This window comes from Neodiprion virginianus, chromosome 6 (genome assembly GCF_021901495.1).
Source record: "Neodiprion virginianus isolate iyNeoVirg1 chromosome 6, iyNeoVirg1.1, whole genome shotgun sequence".
Classification (NCBI taxonomy): Eukaryota; Metazoa; Arthropoda; class Insecta; order Hymenoptera; family Diprionidae; genus Neodiprion; species Neodiprion virginianus.
In genome coordinates, this window is record NC_060882.1 from 13,569,238 (window position 1) to 13,591,358 (window position 22,121).

Consider the following 22,121-nt stretch of genomic DNA (forward strand, 5'->3'; position numbering starts at 1 on the left):
AACGGCCTGAATGCGTGATATGATGAGAATATAAGTTTGATATTTATTGATTCGGTTGAAAAGCAGGGGACAAAGCGAACAATTTCGACGGTAGATGAGAAATGTGTCAGTCAGGAGGTAAAGATGGAATGACTACTTGGGATGAGAAGAAAAAGCAGGGGTGAATGCAGAAAGCAGAATGCATGATCAGGGTTCTTGGAGCAAGAGGAGGCAGTCAAGCGTGCACAGGTTGTGCAAGAGTTCGTTGAGTTTGATGAAGTAAACCGGCTTCTGGATAAGAGCTACGAAGATTAAGTTATGAGCGTGATACAAGACCGAGCACGTAACAACTCCCCCCCTCCCCCTCCCCCCCTGGGGAAGAACATTCGGTGAAGGTACGGAATTGAATGTTCGAAAGGAGGCGGAATGTTGTGGAAATGTAATGACAAACTTACAAAATTTTACAATGGAATCTATCACCAAGATATTAGTGCGCGTTTGAGCCGATTAGTATACGTATTTATTGTAACAGTTTGATGCGTGTTGACCTTTAAACATAGTTTCGATTCTGTGGCGACGGAACTGGAAGGGCAGGGAGGAGGGGGGGAGCGTTAGTCGTACGCTGGCTGCTATGCGCTTGTGCTACGGCAACTTTTGTGAGAGTCAGTTGTAGAAAATAAAGAGTTACATTTTTCATGTAACCAAGTAGTAGCATAACAAGGCCGGTTCTAGATACAGACACCTTCTTTACCGACCAAACCGCCTATCAGTGCATCCCCAGACGCAATCCCTTTGAGGTTACCCCCACTCTCGTGAGATAACACGTACTCTGCCGACCGCTCGTCGGTAAGAAAATCTCCCAAATGACCATGATCGTCAGTAAGAAATGCCTGAAATTGCCGTGGTATTACCCCGTGTGGGATAAATTGTGCTCTATGACGGTGAAGAAAATCATGCTCTTTCAACGCAATCGATAACTGCATGACCGAGCGCACTCCGTGAATCCTCAGGCGTTCGAGCTCACCTCGTGGAACCTCGAACGTTCGACCGAGAATCCTGGCCCGTGTCAGGTTTTTTGAGAGTTTCCAGAAGGTTCAAGAAGATTCTCCGGCAATCGAAAGGTTTCGGAGGCAAAGGTACGACATGGGGAGGCTCATGCAACGGCCTTGAACGAATCTAGGCTGACAAACAATTCGTCCGACGTGTTTCGACTCGACGTTGAGTGGTATGCGGTCAGAGGATTTTAGTGCGACGTTGAATTCTGAAAGATCCGCTCTGACCTTGAACGAATTTCAGACGAACAATTCTCGGAATCGTTCGACGAGTTTCGACTTGTCAGCGAGCAGTCCGGGACTATGAGAAAGAGCTTTTTTGACCCTGAAAGATTCTCGGAAACTTAGGCTGACAAACAGCGCGTTCGACGAGTTTCGACTTGACGGCGAGCGGTCTGCGGACCACAGATTGAGGTTCTGAAATAAACTCTTAACTAGCAGGACAGAGGTTCTGAATTAACGGTTGATATTAACGATAAAACATATTTTATTGAAAAAAACAACTTAAGATCACAGTCTTACATGAAATTCATAATTTTGATATATAAGTGTGATTACATGTTTCTTACTTAACGGTATCGTACCCATGCTTTAGGCAATGGGAATAAATAACTGTTCGAGTAAATACCGATTGTCTTTTGTGTTTGAGTGAAAAATTTCGCAGTAACAATACATGTTGGGCTGCACAGTTTGGACGTAATATAGCATGATGCGTACAGGTTAAATTCGTATATGACATTTTATGCAATTTCCGGAACCACGGACGACCCAAATCCATCAAATCAACGGCTTGAACTTTTTTACCCAGAATTTTATGCAGCCAACTTTTCTTTTCCAAACCTTTTACGTAAACTGCCAAAGCATTACGCAGCGACATACATTCGATGGTGAAGTCAAGCTTCTCGAAAGGTAAATGACCACCTTCCCAGGCTGGTCCCTGATAATTCCGTGACAGCCAGAAATTTTCGCTTTTGAATGAAGCGAGTGAATAAATCCAATCGTACAGAGGTTCGAAAAGAAAAATTGACAGGTTGGTATCTTGGTCGAATGACACAACCGACAACTCTTTTGGTGTAAAACCGGAACCCGGGCTTCTAAATCCTTGTACGTCAACTATGAACTCCATCGTGAGAAATACTGAATCAATTGTCACAACCTGCAAGGTTTTCATACCAATTTCCTCACCCGACCACTCAGCGGGTTATATTCAATTATACGATCATGTAAAATCAAGCAGTAGGCAGATGTATCAGTAGAAGGTTATTTTTAGCCTCAAATTCAGAACGAATATCTATCGGTCCAGATTTCAGAGCCTCGTTTTATTTCGAACAGTCAATGAAAATCAGAGGTTCGTACTATAGAATTTTGCTCTCCGTCAACAGAGGCTCGGGTTCTTTGCCGTAACAGGTGGCCTGAAAGTTTGTGTACATCTCGTACAGTAATGCAAAGCGATTCTGACCCATGTTCAAGTTCAGGTTACCGTACGAATAATACTCGGAATTCAAGAAGAACTTGACGTCAGTAATGTTACAGTAATTAAGATGACTGACATTTTTGCTGGCTTTGTTTTTTCTATTCGTTTGAAAACCGAGCATAACAAATGGCGGTTTTTCCAAATGGGTGGACGTTTTCACAGTCCAAACGTCTTGCGTGGTTGTCGGTAGCAAAGGATATTCGTACAACTCCCAACTGCGGAAGCTCATGGAGACAGGTGTACCTTTCTCAATGAAGTTCAACAGTGCGATTTTTCGTTGATCCGAGAGCTTCACATAGGGTACTAACCAATTCACCTGATCGATCACGATTCTAAAGTCTTCATCATAAATCTGAACGATGGCATTAGGTCACTTTTCGATCTTGTAAGAATCAGCTCGTGTTTCGCGTTAACGATGATCTTGCGATAGTCTTCAGCATAGCCCAATATCATGCTCAAGGGAATAAATACGTCAAAGTTGCCATCGGCATCAGTTAATTTCTTCATTTCCTGAACGTCGAGCCATCCAGCATTTTCCATCAGCCAACTTTGACCAGGGTTGAGCGAAGCAAAACCTTTCAGCAGGCTGGTCATACCAACGTTTTTACATTTATCAATCTCTACAGCGTTTAGTTCGTACCGTACATCTTCGAACAAATGGCAGATGGCATTATTGACTGAAGTTGTGATCGCTGCTGCAGTGCCGTCCGATTTGAGCAATTTTCGAGAGATATGCAGCGATCTCTTGCTCGGTAATACCCATAAATCCTGATGCTGAACGGTGATTCGAATCTCATCGCTGTTGTTGAAAATTGACGATGCGTACGGTTTGTGTGCGTGTATTTCATGGTGGGCGATTGATTAGTCAAAGACGACAGGTGTTTGATAGCTCTAGATTTCCTCCTGCATGGTACGTAGCAGGCAACAAAACAGCAGAATCACAGTTTTCATTTTCGGATATTCCTTTTCCAAAAGGTGTCAGCTTTAGAAACAAAGCTATCAGGAACTCCACGTTTCGACGTGTTAGCGGTTCGGGAATCGATCGATGACTGACTTGATCGGAATATGTTGACTGACTAATATAACTCTTCATGGACAATTTGTTATATACAATACCCTTTTGTATTTTGCGATTTGATGTGCTGTCTCACAGTTATAACTTCTCCGCGAAAATTAACCAGGTCTCCGTCTTGATCGACTAACCGAAGCTATATGTGATCCATGGTCTTGACGATGATCGGAAGGTAAATTACGTGCGACGACACTTTCACGATCGTATATCGCGGCGGAACGATAGGGAAAAAGTCGTGAATAGTATGCACTTTGCGCTCGTTGACGTAGGCACCCGTTGTAATGCTGCATTCGACTGGCAACGCATTGACCTTGAGAATAGCTACAGGCATATCCGCATGGTGAGTTTGGTTGGCTGCCAATACGAGCGGTGTAAATCCGAGAAATTGACCAATAGAATCGCCAGGTTCTAAATTTACGACATGGCTACATTTGATTTGGCTGCATAACGTATTGTTGTTAGGCTTTATGCTGAGTTCAATGTTGGTACTTCTTAACGCGTCTTGAATATACTTGTCAATAACCTCAATTTCGTAGCTGCCAGTGGATATAGTAACTACCTTATCGGCTACGTATAGTTAATTGCAACAGACATTAACGTTGGGAATAGAATTGAAGGTTAACAGTTTAATGAGACCAAGAACATAATTTTTTTTCAAAGCAAGTTCGATCGGAGGAAAATATTGCTCTTCGGGAATCGAAGACGTTTCCGACATCGTTAATGTTAACGAATCATCCATGACTGCGAGTGGTAGACTGACGTTATTAAATTACGTGTCATTTTTTCATAGTTCATCGCTGAGAACTTTCAGACACAAGTGTCCGCAATCGAGTGAACCGTAATCTTGATACCTTTCATCGTTGTAGTTGACGCTACCAGCACCGAGATATTTCACGAGGTCTAACGGAGGTTGAAGAAGACCGAAACTGTCGAAATAAACTACATCGTTGCTACGTTTCTTATATGCAACCCAGTGTGTCCCAGGGCCATCTTTATCGTCGAGATTGACTACAGCTGTCTCGTTTTCACGCGGTCCGGTTTTGGGCATTTCGTTGCGCATAAAGGCACCTCGGAAGTATAGAATTTTCATGATTTTTGCATACTTTAGCAAATCTCAGTTGGTCAACACTCGACGTGGTAGCTTGACACTTAGTTTTTTTGAAGATGAAGACCGAAACCCTTTTCATAAGGTTTGAGAAGAAGACCTTCACCTAAGGCGATCACTTTCATCGTTTTGTTATGCTATTTGCTTCCCTCTAATTTTCGTTCAGCCGCGCTCGCATCGTTCACAGCCTCTGCTATACCCGTAGCACCCCCCGCTAATGCACCCGCAGCGCTGAGACTGGTAAAAATAGGTATGAGAAAAGATAGAAATCCGCCGACTTTTGAGGGTACCGGTAGAACGCGCAGTGATCGGACATTATATTTACCGCCTTCGTTTTTCACAGCTTCTCGAGCACCTTTGAGCGCAGATTCAATGCTCGTTTTCGCGTCGTAGCTCCGAATCATAGTCTGTTTTGCAGCTCGTATGATATTGTTCAAGGAAACGTTCTTTCGTTTTCGACACCACATACCTAACTTTGTTTTCACCTTCATCCTGTTAGCTACAGCCTAAGCGGCTGCCTTCTCACCCAAATTTGCGTCCTTTGCGAAAAGCTGTTTCTAGGCTTTTCTGGCTAATACTTTATCCGCGACGCTTCTAGCTTCAAAATTACCCGCGTCGACGTGTAGACGTGCGTGGTATCGACGAGACCTGGCTGGCGGATCTCGTTGATATGATGTCGTACGCTGGACAAAACAAAGGCTACATGTAATTGCTCACAGTCATTAATATTTTTTCAAAGTACGCATGGCCTATACCGATAAAGAGCAAGTCTGGAGATGATGTTACAAAGGCAATGGAATCTGTGCCTGTCCAAGGACTGGTACCGAAATATTTACACGTCGACAGAGGAACGGAATTTTCCAACTCGAAATTTAAATTTCTTATGTCACGCTACGGAATCAAACTTTACTCCACGTACAGTAATTTGAAGGCATTGATCTGCGAACGTTTTAATCGCATGCTGCAAGGTGAAATGTGGAAACGGTACAGTATGCAAGAAAGCTACAAGTGGCTCGACATCTTACCCGATTCGATATCGACCTACAACAACACGAAACATCGGACCATACGAATAAAACCATTGAATGTCACCGTTGCAATCGAAAGGCAATTATTACGTCAGGCGTACGGAGGGCTTCGAGCGATACCTACCAAATCGGCAAAGTTCAAATCCGGCGACAAAGTTCGAATCAGCAAATTCAAAAATTTCTTCGAGAAAGGTTACACTCCCAATTGGACGACTGAAATATTCACTATAAGTCGAGTGGAAAATACTCATCCTGTGACGTACAAGCTCAAAGACTACCGAGATCAACCCATCGCTGGTGGTTTCTACAAATAAGATCTCCTTAAGGTTGAACATCCGGATATCTATCTGGTAGAGAAGATGCTCAAGAAGCGTGGAAAAAAATTATACGTTAAGTGGTTAGGTTTTGACAATACACACAACAGTTGTATAAACGAATCGGACATGTAACATTTGAATAAATGAATTTTTGTAAAAACGTATCTGCCTCTTTATTTTATACCCGATACATAACAAGTATGCTTTTTCATTTCTTAGACAATCGAGAGACATTTGCATCGTTGTATAATTTTTTATATTTCGGAACTTTTTATTCACCATCCTACATCATAATATTCTATACATCATGGTACAGTCATAAATTAAATCCTACGTACATTACGTTACGGTAATTACATAGCTAAGGTGCAGGCTTGTAGCTCTACGGAAGCGTGTCGGTTGTGTTTTGAAACACGATCCGCTTGTCGTCATTCCAGCTCAGTGCCACTTTCTGCTGTTCTACATTGTATACCTCGTGTTTTCGACCTAATACAAAATGCTGATTTGTAAACAAATTTTGACGTTTCAAAGCACATTCCAAATAATCGTTGAAACTGATTTTTGTAAACGCAGATCCTTTGACACCTTTGGCACGTTTATTGTCTTTCTCATCTCTCAAGACTCGGAATGCATACAATTTTGCGCTTAATCCTACAAATTCCAACATTATTTTGCCGATATTCTTATCTTTTATTAAGTCGAGGACTTTTTTGTTCGCTAGAGGCATTTCATAAGCGTTATCAAGCGGATAATCAAACGTATCGAATTAATGCAAGTCCTCCTTCATATATTCATGTACGTCGGGGACGATAAAGTTGTAAATCGATATCTGTATACGTTAATTTTGCTCGGTTGCCAAATTTCCGTTCAATATAATTATGATAAAAATCGTAGATATATGTTTCAGACAGATCCAGGATGGAGAAACCTATACAATGGTTTATTCAACTTTACTTTCGTTTCACCCATTTCGACGATAATTATCTCTTTGTCGAATACGGTGCAGCTATGAAAATGAGGTTTGGTTATGGTACCGTCCATCCCATTCGGTGGTAAATCGAATAACTCTGTACTTTCACACGTTTTCATTTTTTTGCCAAATACTGCGTTGTTTGTTAGTTTGTAAAAATTTTTCTTGAATTCGTTGTGAGATATTTTCCGCAAATCAGTATTCAAATCTATCTATTTTTCGAGCCGCGGGGTTTGCTGGAATTTAAGAACTTTGTGAATTTTGAGTAATTTTAAGCCTAATTCCAAACATTGTTCCAGAACGCGATAGTGAACAACGTAGTTTTTCTTGGAAAGTAGCGTGGTCGTCAATTTCGGCTGTTTATTGTTCGAAATCAGAGATACATAGTGCTCCGGACACAATGGTAAGTCCTTATGAGTTTCATGCAACTCCTCAGGATATTCCAAATCTACCTTCGGTATGTAACCAAATTCCGTTTTCTTCGGGATGGCAAGAACGTCGCACTCTCTGAAACCTGACACCCATTCAAAGGAATTACATGGCAGAGCAAAGTTCATAGTAGCACCGTACAAATTATTACCGTCAAAGTACATGAGATAAGATTCTTCGACCTCAGGATCGAATGCCTCTCCCATGTACCTGTTGTTAGCCTCTGCGTATCTGTTCAATCACTGTAACACAACCTCGAATACCCTTTTCGATAAGCATAACCATATCTATGTGGGTGAGAAGCTCGAGCTCGATGCCTGTATATTTTAACATTGCATCAAACGACAGACCGGTCGCTGTTTAGTAATGTAATGGGTCCAGTTTATACGTTGTCCAACAATTCTGTGGAAAATTTTGAAAAACGTTGGCTAGTCAGAAGACATCCGTCTCTTAATACAAGTCCGAATACTCTCCCAAAGTTTAAACGTTAAAAGTTTGCCAAACTTCACATGTGCGTAGTCGTCGTCTGATATATCCCGATCATTTAATTTCGAGTAAAGTTGTTGTTTCGATGGTAGACGTCTGTCCTCAAGCTTCTCATAACTGTCTATGTATTCGTACGGGAACACTTTTTTTCTGGTCAATAACTGAAATTTATCTGAGCTACGATAAAATTTTCGTGTGATTGATTTTTGATCATCACCGAGATACGTTGCTGATTTCTCACGACTAGTGAATGTACTTTTCTTTGTTCACGGGTAGAATCTTAATTGTACCCTCGAACGATGTAGCCGGTGCTTTAATCAGAAAATGCGAATCGCAACCCGACAGATTTTGGATATCACTGGAATAGTGTGCGAATTTTGATAATTTAGATTACAGCTGCGGTGAGCAGCTCCACAGTACTTTCCCGTAAAATGACAGTGATCACGACGTTTTACGTCTGTGGGTGTGAACGGTTTTCCGCAAATATGACAGACCATCGATAAATCAAATTCGTTAATCTGCTTGCAATTTAGTGCGTCCATGGGGACAATAGTCTTGTAATATCCCTCTAACGAATGTGCCAATTCGTTCAACTCGTTTGTAAGCCATTGGATGCAAGTCTCTCCACGATTAATTTTGAATTTTGAAAGCGAATCGTCAAACACACAATGTACATAGTGAGCTATGCTATATGGCAGATGCTTCTGATGAATTGTTCTATTTGCCCCAAAACTTTTAAGAGTGGGCCGCAGTAAACCTTATAGATCTGCGTAAACGCAGATTGGAACGGTTTCTTCATGTTTGAAATTTTTAAATTTGAGAATCTTATCTTCTTCTGCTGGTAAGATGACTTTGGATTCATTCCAATTTATGCAGTCCACTCGATGCTCCAACAAGCATCTTTCAAAATTAAAATGAGACAGACACCTATCGCACAACCACGTCTGATGTGAGCGTTTGCAAACTTGAGAAAATTTTCGAATCCATGCAAAATGATGTGTTACATTCCTTTTAATATTTTCTACACCATCATCATCATCATCATCATCATCATTGTCGTTTTCAGGCTCTAAGACTAGAAGATGGATTACTGGTTTATCAGACTTGTTTCAGCTTGAATATATGGGTACATTTTCACTGCGCTTTTGTTTTCCAGTACAATCTATACCATAAACGTTAACTGAAAGACCGTTAAGTTTCTCAAATTTTGGAATTTGATCTGAGGACATTGGGAAGTTCAAACCATCATACCGTAGCACTGAGCTGAAATGTGGATAGGATGTGATTACGCTGGGATTTTTGTTAGCTGGAAAGAGGGCTGCGTTGACCGACCATAGAAAGCAATATGAGTCGCTGTTGCGGATGTTGACGATAGTCTTCTTATCTTGAATATTTTTGGGTAGTGGTGTGTATGCCAACACACCGCCTGGCATTAGCCGTACTTGTTCAGATTTACAGTCAAATTTATCACTTCGTACAACGATCAACCAGAGTCTTTCTCTTACAAATCTTCGACTTTGCTTAACATTTTTTGTCTCATGTGCTCTTCGAACCACCCGTGTATGTCAGCTGGCTGGAGGATGATCTGGTTTCTGGTATTTAAATATTTCATTTCTTCAACAAGTTCGGCGTTTTTTCTTACACCAAATTTGTAGGTTAAGATGCAGTTGGCTTTCAAACCCCCAGCCTTTCGCAGCATTCTCTTCATTCTGACAATGGCGAGGTGTTTGGCATCTTCGAGAAATCTGTTCAAATCCTTGTGTCGTAGATTGATGACGGCTCCCGTTCTCATTCGACTCTCGAAAGCTGTCTCCAAATCTTTCGACCGTGCTCGATCGCTTCTTCGTCGGCTTTGTAATCCGTCACCCACGTTTTAAAATTGTTGAAGTTTGGCTGTGAACGATTTCAGAATTTCAATTGTAGTCAAAATTCTTGTCTTCTCTCCGATCGTTGAGGCGTTGTTGCGTAAGATTTTATTCAAACACCTGGTATTTTGGGTTCCGAATCAAATCCATTTTCGCAATCTCTGCCGGTGACGATTTTTTAGGTCAAATCTTGAACGCCGTTTCCATAATTTGTATCAATTTCAAACTTTTTTTGGAATCCATGTTTGTTTCTTCTTCTTTCAATCACGCACTTGACACAGATAGAGTTGCAAAGCTTGCTCTAGAATGACCGATCTATGCTGTCACGGTCCCTTTTATGGGTAAACAACGACGTGACTCACACATTTCCGAAAGTTCGTGAACAGCCGTATGCAATATTTTTCAGCGAAAAAAATTTTAAGATATTTCTCGAACGAACCTGCAGCGCATGGAAGATGACAAGGCAGTTTTTGGAACTTGGCGAAGGAGTTTCGCACGCCTCATGTACGAGAGAGAGCTGTGAAAGTGAACTAATCGCTAGAGTTATACATGGAACTGTGATAGGCTCAGTAGATATCGTTCACCGAGACGGTTAGGGGGATGTATTACTTTGCCCACGGTATCGGTTTTACGATTTCGAGGCCTACATACTAGTGCAGTAGGACAGAGTGGGAAGGATATATCCTGCAAACGTAACCGACAAGTGTCAACCACTTTATGATTTGGTATTAGTTTAACTGTGAACCTAAAACATTTGAAGAAGCTGTACGAAGAGTGGGGTGCTCCGTCCGTCTGATGAATTCATTAGCGGTCGAGCTTCCAAACTGTCAAGGCGGGTGATTGAAATCAGTTCACTTGTACATTTTTTTTTTTTTTAGCTTTAGTGTACAACAATTTTTGATTTTACTTGAGCAAATAGAAATAATTTAACGCATGTGCGCTTTGTTTTCAGAAATTTTAACGCAAAAAAACCATGGAGTACGTAAATGTTCTTCCACATGTGCGGGTGCCTAGAGAGTGGGTCTCCCTAGTACCTTACTATTTTATCCTACAATCGGTCCGGCTGTCGTTGAGTGTGCACACGGCGAACGGCGGCCGTAATGATAATAATAACCCTCGAAATGACGTGATCGTTTATGAGGCGTGTGTGGCAGCTCGCCTGGCACGTGATGAATGGGGAGATTTTCTGTTTCAAAAAATGTGAGAAAAATTTTTCTTCAATTTCACAACTTTTAGAACAAATTTATTTATTTTTCTTTTCTTCTTTTTAACAACGAAAACCTCCAACCTTTGTGATACATACATGTCTTACGTTTCTAAAATATCATTTCACAAGTTTTAGCACAAATTTGATAAATACTTTTGTGTGTGATACATCATATCTTAAATTTCCAAACTTTATTATATGTTTCAGAGAGCTGTAAACAACCACAGCATCCAACGTAACCAACGTAGTAGTAGTAGTATATAGATAGTTGATGTGGAGTACAGCAGAAAAATAAAAGCTTTGTCAAAAAAATTTATACAATATTCTTAGAGGTCATAAAACATAGAATAATTGGAAACTTCTTTGAAAGTTTTTCGTCAAGTTTTTGAAATTGGTTCTTGATCACGTTTAGTAGTCGCACGGTTCATGCTGGTAAGAAGGAGATGCTGCACACGTTGCCCAGGTACGGTGTTCAAATTAGGCGAGAGTCGACACATCTTTGAATTCCATTTGACCGTACTGACCGCCCAGATACTGCAAGAGCAATCGCTCCTCCTGCATCGTCTGCACCAATTTCTGATATTGGGTCTCGTCCTCGTTTAGCAGTCGCACAATCCATGCCGATAAGAATACGCTGAATTCGTTATTCAGGTCTGTAAGGACACGCTGTCCAAACCTTGTTTGGACTCGTCAAATGCTAGTGACTTTATAGATTTTGAAAATTTCCAGCTCCGTCAATTTCTTTGTCGGCAGAAATTCGTTCATGCTTGCAACTTTGTTGAGTTTTGTGGAATCCATTTTTTTTTAAATGCTTCGTAGTTATGTGTTTCTTGATAAATTTAGATTTGCGAACTTTTTTGTCACTTTGTTGAGTTCTGACTTCTGGTTAATAACGGTTTTCACGCCGTGAATATTTTTTAAGAACAGATCGATTTGCTGTTTTAATTCTGCTTTGTTTGAAGTTCTCCTCATGAGAGCTGAAGATGCAAGACTACCTTTCTAACCTGAAATTCAAACTTTTATAGCCGTATTCCTCCCACCCGGCACACAGAATCCTTGCAAACTTCTAGAAGCTACCAAAGCTAACCCATTTTGTACAGACGGTGGACTTGGTTGGATGTTACAGATTTACGTTAGAACCATCCAGAATTCGACGTCGCACCTCAATCCGTTGTCCGCAGACCGCTCGCCGTCAAGTCGAAACTCGTCGAACGCGTTATTTGTCAGCCTAAGTTTCCCAGAATCTTTCAGGGTCAAAAAAGCTCTTTCTCACGGTCCCGGACTGCTCGCTGTCAAGTCGAAACTTCTAGAACGCATTGTTGTCAGCCTACATTTGTTCAGGGTCTAAGCAGCCACATACAACTTTCAGCACTTTCCAGAATTCAACGTTGCACCCCAATCCTTTGTCGGCAAGCCGCTCACCGTCAAGTCGAAACTCGTCGGACTATTCCGAGTATTGTTTTCGTCAGATGATTCAGAGAATTGTTTGTTTGAAATTCCTTCAAGGCCAGAGCGAGTCTTTCAAAATTCAACGTCGCACCGAAATCCTTTGACCGCATGCCGCTCAACGTCGAGTCGAAACACGTCGGACGAATTGTTTGTCAGCCTAGATTTGTTCGAGGCCGTTGCATGAGCCTCCCAACGTCGTACCTTCGCCCTCGAAACCTCTTGATCGCCGGAGAATCTTCTCGAACCTTCTGGAAGCTCTTAAAACCTGACACATGCCACGATTCTCGGTCGAACGTTCGAGAATCCACGGGGTCCGCTTGAACGCCTGAGGATTCACGGAGTGCGCTCGGTAATGCAGTTAACGATTCCGCTCGATGAGCATGATTTTATTTACTGACAAAGAGCACAATTTATTCCACAAGCGGTAATAGCACGGCAATTTCAGGCATTTTTTACCAACGATCATGGTCATTTGGAGGATTTTTTACCGACGATCATGGTCATTTGGGAGATTTTCTTACCGATGAGAGGTCGGCAGAGCACGTTTTATCTTACGAGAGTGGCGGTAACCTTCGAGGATTTGCGTCTGGGATGCATGAATAGGCGGCTTGGTTGGTAAAGAAGGTGTTTGTATCCAGAACCGGCCTTGTTATGCTACTCCAAGTATCGAAACATTTATCTCTCGTCGGAAACCCCGATCTCCTTTTCAAACATTTAGTTATTGCAATACTTTTCAATATACATAAAGTCAATGTATTTTCAAAAATAATCTCGTCAATGTGGTGATACATATGGCTGAACATTGTGGGTACGTACCTATTTATGGAATCACGTAGCGCACGTCGTAAGTATATGGGTATAAATGGTTATACTTTGAATCAGATATTAAAAATATTATTATGGTGGTTACGTTATTTGTGTGCTCATATTACAAGTACTTTAAATACGGTACTTCTACGTGATTGCATTGAGATATTGAAAATATTATGATATTGGGTCTCAGATTAGCTTGAACGAATACATATTTATTAATTACTAGGGGCTTCGCCCCGGCGCGCTTCGCGCGCCAACCCCATCTCGGCGCTACGCGCCTCACTATTTCCTTACGCATCGTCTAGTAGACAGGCGAATTCCTTCATGTTGATTTGATGACAGGTCTGCACTTACTGTCCACTTCAATTCCTTCCGTGCTTACTTTTCTTTTTTTCATCAATCTAAGCTTCCATTCGTTGGTTGAAAATTGGTGTTTCTTCTCTATTGATATCGATCTATCTCCTTGACTTGCTGAATTATTTTTGCTACCGCTCTGCCCGTTATTCTCCAAAATCACCTTCTTTATATTATGTTTTTCTCTATACTTGTGTTGCTGTTCACTCCGCAAAACACCTCTTTCTCTTGTGGTTAACATAGATCCTGGTCGTCCTCTTGCCTGGTCATACGAATATTTGATGGATATTATTCTATGGCTTATTTGGTTCTTCGCTCTTACGATTTTATTTTCCTCTTTCTTTTGTAATATTTCCGACCATCCACCATCTTCATCGCCTTGTCTGCTGCTTGAAACTCCTTCTTTCTCCACTGTCATCGTAAATCCTGGCTGTCCTTTTGACTGTTTGGTGACATATTTAGATTTACTATTATTTGATTTTTACTTTTCGTACTTATTACTCACTATCTGAATTTTATTTTGGTTCTGCAAGACATCAAAGTGTCCACTGTCTCCGTCGCCGGTGAAGAGTAGCGAGAATTGTGTTTCATTTTGTGATCCGATCCGGTGTGGATGAATTTGTTCTTCGCGATACACGATTAAACATATCTTAAAAATGTCCGCAACTGCATATATTGCATTTTTATTCATATGTGATTTGTAATCACCAGGTGACCTAATCGCAGCGCCGTTTGACTCATTACCTGTAATAAAACCCGCAAATGTAGACCAATTATCCACTATATTTGAAACGATACTCAGTCTCACCTCTGCGTGTCGATCTTGAGTGCCGTATACACAATACGCCAATGCGCGAAAAAGACAATTCCCGTCGGGAATCATCTTGATAATTTTCGTTTGCATGGTCATTTTTTGCGGGCAGAAACAGATACCTATAAAGATATTTGTCAAAGACTGTCATAAACAGCCGATGACAGCTGTCAAAGATGCTTTTTGTTTTGTTTTCGGGATCTCACCCCACCGCCAACTTCATGCGTATACTATTGTTATTATAATCTTTTTTTTACTATTGTTATTATAATCTTTTTCTACGTTTATTTGTTTGAAATTTTTTTATTAGATAGAGAGATTTGGTTGAAAATTTTCATTTTTATTTTCAGCAATGTAATTACATGCATAGAGAAAAAAGATGGATTTCAATACAATAAATTATTTCAGAATTGTAACCGCAAAGTGAAGCCATGAAACCATAATCGACATGTACGCATAATTAAATAAAGGTGATTGATGATGGTGAAGGACTTGTAACGAGAGGTGGAGAGAGCCGGAGGTGGAGTGAAGCTCTGGTCGAGGGGCGGCTTGTACGGGAACTGTCACGGCTTCGACATTCCTAGTTCCGTCATATCAATTTCCGATTGAGCTCGGAGCAACGAGGAAATGGTCATTCAAGTAGAGAATATAAAGGGTCTTAGAAGTGAAAGAGGAAGAAATCTGAGATTTCGATGTTGATTGTTCCGTCCAATATGCGCCGTCGAATGAGGCCAGTTTAATATTACATTCATCTGAACTTTTCTGAGAGGGATTTGGGAAAAGGTCAAACTTAAAAATTTTGTGAGTTGACGGTCCAAAAAGTGGTTGGATCTACTTGCATATGAATTTATCTAGAGATAGAATGCATTTACTTGATTTAGGTTCCGAAATTTGGAAGTATGATACTTGGCCAAGATCGAATGAAAGCGAATTAATCATGTGAAGTGTCGTATGTCTGTTTAACGGGCAGGGGGAGCAGTCGGTATAAATTAAAGGCGTCGGAATTGAGCAGCGGGAAGAATATCAAGTAAAGGGGTCTGTACTTGACGCCCATCAAGCTGGCACAACCACTTACTCAAAATGTCCTATTTTTGTTGGGTGATTCAATTGCTTTTTATTTGCTATTTTTTTGCCGCAGTTTCGATTTTTTTGCTTCATCTCTTAATCGAAAATTTTTGGCGTTGCCAACTTTATGTTAGGCCGGCTAAGCCATACGTAAAAACACGTATAGGGTAAGTGGAAAAATAGTCGAATAGGAGCATATTTTTTTGCTATTTATTTGCTCGCTATAATATTGAATTTCCATATTTTGTATTACGAAGTGCTCTATGAGATATCCTCACAATTTTGATCTATCATCCTGGAACAGCAAGTACGTACACCAGGGTGTACTGAATTTTTTTATTTCCATCATTTGTGTGTTCCGTCGTCGAAAGACACAAATTTATCCAGGTAATAACAATTTCCAACGGTTATCGCACGGGCGCACACACCCACTCACACTATAACTCGTGGAATACTTGACCCGTGTGACATCGAGATACAGGCAGGTGACACAGGATGCTTATAGGCCCCCCTTGCCCCCCGTTCCTCTTTCGACCGAGAGTACGCCGACTCGATAAAATTTAAATCGCCTTTTGCACCACAATACCTAATGTTTCAGAATGATAGATCACTATCGTAAGAATACCTGAAAGAGCACTTCGTAATACAAAAGATGAAAAATCAATATTATAATAGGTATCACAGAATTTATTCAAATGATTTGTGACCAATACATGTGCACATATAGCGACAATCAAACAAACGTCGATATAGTATGACCGTTAGTTTATTTCTATAATCATTATGTAACCAATTTAATCAATGATATTCGTGAACCATATTCCGAGTCTGGGGTAAGAAAAAAATCGGTAAACTCATTTCAGATTTGAATCGACAAAGAATTTAACGATGGCTCATATCGTAAACAAGGGAATGGCGAAAAAAAATTCGCCCCATTTTCCGTTATTCTACCACCCCGATATGTTCCTTTCAAAGTCAAAATCCAGAGCATGGTTACTTTGGATGGGCGGTGGGGCCAAGAATCTGAAAAAAGCTTATATTGCGAGCAAATAAATAACAAAAAAACTGGTGCACCTCATTTTTAGAAATTCCATCGCGCTCGACCTCTTCCCCACCGACTCAGGATCCAGAGGGCTGTGATTTCGGATGAGGAGTGGGGAGAAAACACTGAAAATGGCCCATATCGCGAGCAAATAAGTAACAAAAAATAATAGTGCACTCCATTTTTCGAGACTTCGACTCTTTTGGCGTGTTTTTGTCTGAAATCAGGATCTGGGGGATGGTTTTTTGGTATGGAGGTGAGTAAAGAATGTTAAATTGGTGCATGTCGCGAGCAAATAAATAGTAAAAAAATATGCTCCCATTCGACTTTTTTTCCACTTACCCTATACGTGTTTTTACGTATGGCTTAGCCGGCCTAACATAAAGTTGGCAACGCCGAAAATTTTCGAATAAGGGATGAAGCAAAAAATCGAAACAGCAAAGAAAAGCAAACAAAAAGCAATTGAATCACCCAACAAAAATAGGAGATTTTGAGTGAGTGGCTGTGCCAGTTTTATGGACATAGACTGCAGGGCTGTCCTTGTCATCATTACTTTCATATTCCGCGAGCATCAGAATGCCATCGTTCTCGTCAACCTCCCTTTCAACGGAACTCTCCATTTCCATGGCTGAGGTAGAATTTGAATTCAGACATGACGTGCCTTTACAGTAGCCATATATCGTTGCGCATCTCAGCCCTGCTTTTCTACACCCACAGGACGGAGTGAAGCCTTTATTACAATTGCATGATATGAATATCAGCAATGACCCCAAGCAATGAGTTGGCGCCTCAAGTGTGGGTAGCAGTTGAAGACGGTTATAGATTTTTTTCCAGCACCAAAGTTCAGCACATTTCTTATTACCGCGCCACTTTTGTATCTGATGATACACGCGGAACGAGTGCTGTTGAGCTGTTGTAGCCGTAGGGGGAAACGAGGCTGAATTTGGTTTTTCTGGTCTTCGCCGACTTTTTAAAAAGTTGAAACGACGGTGATTTGAAAACGTCTCTGTTACAGGTGCACCATGTACAGTCATGAAGAACCGTTCTCCAGCAAGAGTTATATGTCATGATGAGAAGTGTTGTCATCATTAAATATTACCACAATATCGTAGAAATCTTCTCGTTGTCGCAATAGTTTGAGGCACTTTAGTTTTCCTTTTTGGAAAAGACGATGTTGTATCGCAACCGTTGAAAGCGTGTGCAAATGGGATTTTATCTTGAAACCCTCTATCTCATTGTAGAGTCTGAGGACAGTAGATTTTGCTTTCGATTTTCCTCTCCCCGGTTCCACAAAATAAATATTGCGTTCTTGCGGAGCTAGAGAAATTAGCAGAACAAGAAGGTCTATGTCCTCGCCAACAATGACAGCTTCTTCGGAAGAAGATACTTATGACTAGATACTATGGATGTTCTAAGGATAACGGTATCAGCGTCGTCTATAGCCTGTCTAACGGTAAAACCTGGGACCTCAAATTCTTGTGATAATATCGAAATCAGTCGCGTTTTGTTTTTCGCGTTACCAGAACTTTTCTTGCCAGACAGTAGCGGTCATTGTGTCTTCGAAGAGTATGTCAGCACTCGTATGTTTCGCAGCTAGTAGGCATAGCTCTGCTGCTTTAGTACTGGACGTCCTGTTGGCGGAGCCATCGAACATAATTATGGCCGTTGCTCCAAAATGTTTTATTACGTAGTTTATGTATGTGACGCAAATTGACCGGTATGTTTGATTTTGATGCCAAATGATGTGGTGCAAAGGATACCCACTGTCAATGACGTGTTTACAATCATTGAGAATCAGAGGATCGCGCGACTTTTCAAGCATATCGTGCAGAAGGGATTTCTTAGTCTTTCGCATACCTGGATCGTTGAATAGTTACAGCGGGTATGATGCTAATTCATATTTACGGTAATCAACTAGTTGTTCGTCATCTTTTCTGAAAATAATAATTGAAGACGATTTTTCTTGACCTTGGTGAATTCTTAAATAATATTATTCTTGGATATGAAGGTCGTGAACATGGAAGCACTTTTTTTGTGTTAACGTTTCATCCCTGATGGGGGCCCTCCTCAGAACAATTTATTTAGAACATCTCTCACGAATAGAAATAATAAAATAATGTACAACTCAGTTATAACAAAGTTAAATATGAAGGATTTAGGTAATAAGCAGGGATGTTTGTGCAAATATAAATGAGAGGAATTTCCTGGTGTGGACTGACACTTTTGATTACCGAAGAAAAGGAACCACTAGTATGTAGTGAATGCGTGTTAGAATAATCGAATGAAACACAAAAGTTCATTTAAAAAAAAAAAACAAAAAACACTACGACAGCGATACGAAACTCCCAAGCATTCATCCTGATTGTTGATTTAATAAAAACCCACAGCGACCGTTTTAGGTTTTGAGTCTGGAGCACTTTTGAACATGTGGAACGTCCAGTGTGTAGTGGGGGGAGACCGATATCAGTCATTATCAGAGCAAGCACAGAGTCAACGGGTTAAATAAAAACCAGAAATTGTTAAGAAGGTGAAATCGAGAGCAAGCTCAGTCGGTAATAGATAGTTACGATGGGTGTATCACAGAGGTGTAAATAGTACTCAGATGTTCAATATCTTGTCTTCGATTGACAGAATTGGGATGTGCAACAATATTGCACATTTCTAACAATAACCTATTGTAATACAATGGTTCAACGTCTATAATGCTGGCTTGAGAATAATTGAATGAGTGGTCGAAATCGATGGCATGCCTCGTCAGTGCAGTATAATTATCCTCATGTTCATGGATATTGCGTTTATGTTCAGTTATCCTGGTGTGTAGTTGCCTACTTGTTTGACCTATGTAGGACATGTTGCATTGGTTGCAGGGAATTTTGTCGACTACACAAGAACGCATATACGCGGGTGAAGGGTCCTTACCAGAATCAAACATAGAGGATGGATCATGTGCACTTTTACCCACAAATTGGATTTTATACTTAGAGAATATTCTGTTGAGTGACTCAAACAAACCCGCAACGTATGGGATGGAAACAAAGTTTTTTTGATTAACTTGTGCACCAGATGCATCATTATTATTGTTGGAACTGATCGATGACAAGATGGAATCGTATTTGACATATATATATGTTTGTTGAGCAGACGAGTTGGATAGTCATTTTTACGTAGTACTTGATGAATCAAGGACATATTTTTGTTATGAAATTCCATACTTGAAAGTCGAATCGCTCTATCAACCAAACAATAAATCGTTCCAATTTTGTAAGATCGGGGATGGTGAGAATGAAAATTTGAGTTCCTTTGTGACCAGGTAGCCTTATGGAATTAGTCAGTTTTGATGAGCTGGTTATCATTAATGATCAGAACATCCAAAAAGCTAATTCGATGATTACACTCTATTTCAGAGGTGAATTGTAATCTCGGATGGAATTGGTTAAAGACAGATAGCATTTCTGCAACTTAGCAGAAGGGACAGCTGTGATTATGTCATCTACATATCTGAAATAGAAAGGAGGCTTGAAGTCCAGTTTGTTGAGACAATATTGTTCAAGATCATCCAAAACCAAATCCGACAAAATTGGAGAGAGAGGCAAGCCCATCGGTAAACCATAAGTTTGAGCATAGTTGTTCTGATTAAATTTAAAAATGGCAGCCTTAAAACAGATGTGTAATGCTTTTATGAGTTTATTAAGTGGGACAGGAATTTTGTCCATCAAATGATGCCAACGCTGCTTCACCGCGTTGATTGCTAGATCCCGTAGAACATTGGTAAACAATGACACAGCATCCAGCGAAACCAATACATGATCAGATGGGAGACGAAAGGTCCTGATAGATTTAACCAGAGCAAAACTATCTCTTACACGTGACAGAGGAGGGACAATGTTGTTACCAATCCATTTAGTAAGGAAGCGAGCTAGATTGATGGTAGGACTGTCTGTGAACGAAACTATAATTCTTATCGGTGTATCCGGTTTATGAATTTTAGGTAGCCCGTAGGCTCTAGGTGGCAAACAATCAGTTTTTGCAATTTGCCGTCTAAGTTGGTCAGAAATGAATTTACTTGTGGACCAATCGATTGTAAATTTTTGATAATGTAAATTTGAAAAACTGGTGAATTCGAAAAATTAACGACGGAGCCAGGAATCGAACCTGGTATCTAAAGATGCTTGACCGGAGCCTTACACCGCTAGACCACCTAGCCGCCCTGACTGTGTTGTCGTTAATTTCTCTCATCACCAGTGAGTTCGAATTTGTTTTCCTGTGCCCGGTTTAAGTATGAGTGAGAGTTTCTTCTCTGCATGCACGATGTATAAGGAGACTGTGGTATGTAGATGTTGTTAGAGGTAGCATCTCTAGATACCAGGTTCGATTCCTGGCTCCGTCGTTAATTTTTCGAATTCACCAGTTTTTCAAATTTACATTCTTTCAACAAAATTCTCTCGTAGATTAATGATTTGCACATCCGCATCTCATTTATTAGACGGCATTGCTTGTCTTACGGGCTTCTCATCGGAAGCAAGGATTCAAAAAGGCTAAAACAACATCTACATACCACAGTCTCCTTATACATCGTGCATGCAGAGAAGAAACTCTCACTCATACTTAAACCGGGCACAGGAAAACAAATTCGAACTCACTGGTGATGAGAGAAATTAACGACAACAGAGTCAGGGCGGCTAGGTGGTCTAGCGGTGTAAGGCTCCGGTCAAGCATCTTTAGATACCAGGTTCGATTCCTGGCTCCGTCGTTAATTTTTCGAATTCACCAGTTTTTCAAATTTACATTATTAAAAATTTACAATCGATTGGTCCACAAGTAAACTCATTTCTGACCAACTTAGACGGCAAATTGCAAAAACTGATTGTTTGCCACCTAGAGCCTACGGGCTACCTAAAATTCATAAACCGGATACACCGATAAGAATTATAGTTTCGTTCACAGACAGTCCTACCATCAATCTAGCTCGCTTCCTTACTAAATGGATTGGTAACAACATTGTCCCTCCTCTGTCACGTGTAAGAGATAGTTTTGCTCTGGTTAAATCTATCAGGACCTTTCGTCTCCCATCTGATCATGTATTGGTTTCGCTGGATGCTGTGTCATTGTTTACCAATGTTCTACGGGATCTAGCAATCAACGCGGTGAAGCAGCGTTGGCATCATTTGATGGACAAAATTCCTGTCCCACTTAATAAACTCATAAAAGCATTACACATCTGTTTTAAGGCTGCCATTTTTAAATTTAATCAGAACAACTATGCTCAAACTTATGGTTTACCGATGGGCTTGCCTCTCTCTCCAATTTTGTCGGATTTGGTTTTGGATGATCTTGAACAATATTGTCTCAACAAACTGGACTTCAAGCCTCCTTTCTATTTCAGATATGTAGATGACATAATCACAGCTGTCCCTTCTGCTAAGTTGCAGAAATGCTATCTGTCTTTAACCAATTCCATCCGAGATTACAATTCACCTCTGAAATAGAGTGTAATCATCGAATTAGCTTTTTGGATGTTCTGATCATTAATGATAACCAGCTCATCAAAACTGACTAATTCCATAAGGCTACCTGGTCACAAAGGAACTCAAATTTTCATTCTC

At 40.6% G+C, this 22,121-nt stretch overlaps 1 protein-coding gene across 3 annotated transcripts in view; it reads left to right on the forward strand.

Annotated features, from left to right (window-relative positions):
• Window positions 1-22,121, forward strand: part of LOC124307480 (dipeptidase 1-like) — a 1,861,010-nt gene that overhangs the window by 1,603,417 nt on the left and 235,472 nt on the right. Inside the window, exon 12 of one of the 3 annotated variants that reach the window (XM_046769155.1) lies at window positions 11,192-11,246. The exons of the other annotated variants lie outside the window; for them this stretch is intronic. Within the exon in view, the coding sequence (XP_046625111.1) occupies window positions 11,192-11,201 (10 nt within the window). The 3' untranslated portion in view covers window positions 11,202-11,246. Of the gene's footprint in view, window positions 1-11,191; window positions 11,247-22,121 lie in introns of those variants that run through there. 3 annotated transcript variants of the gene reach the window in all.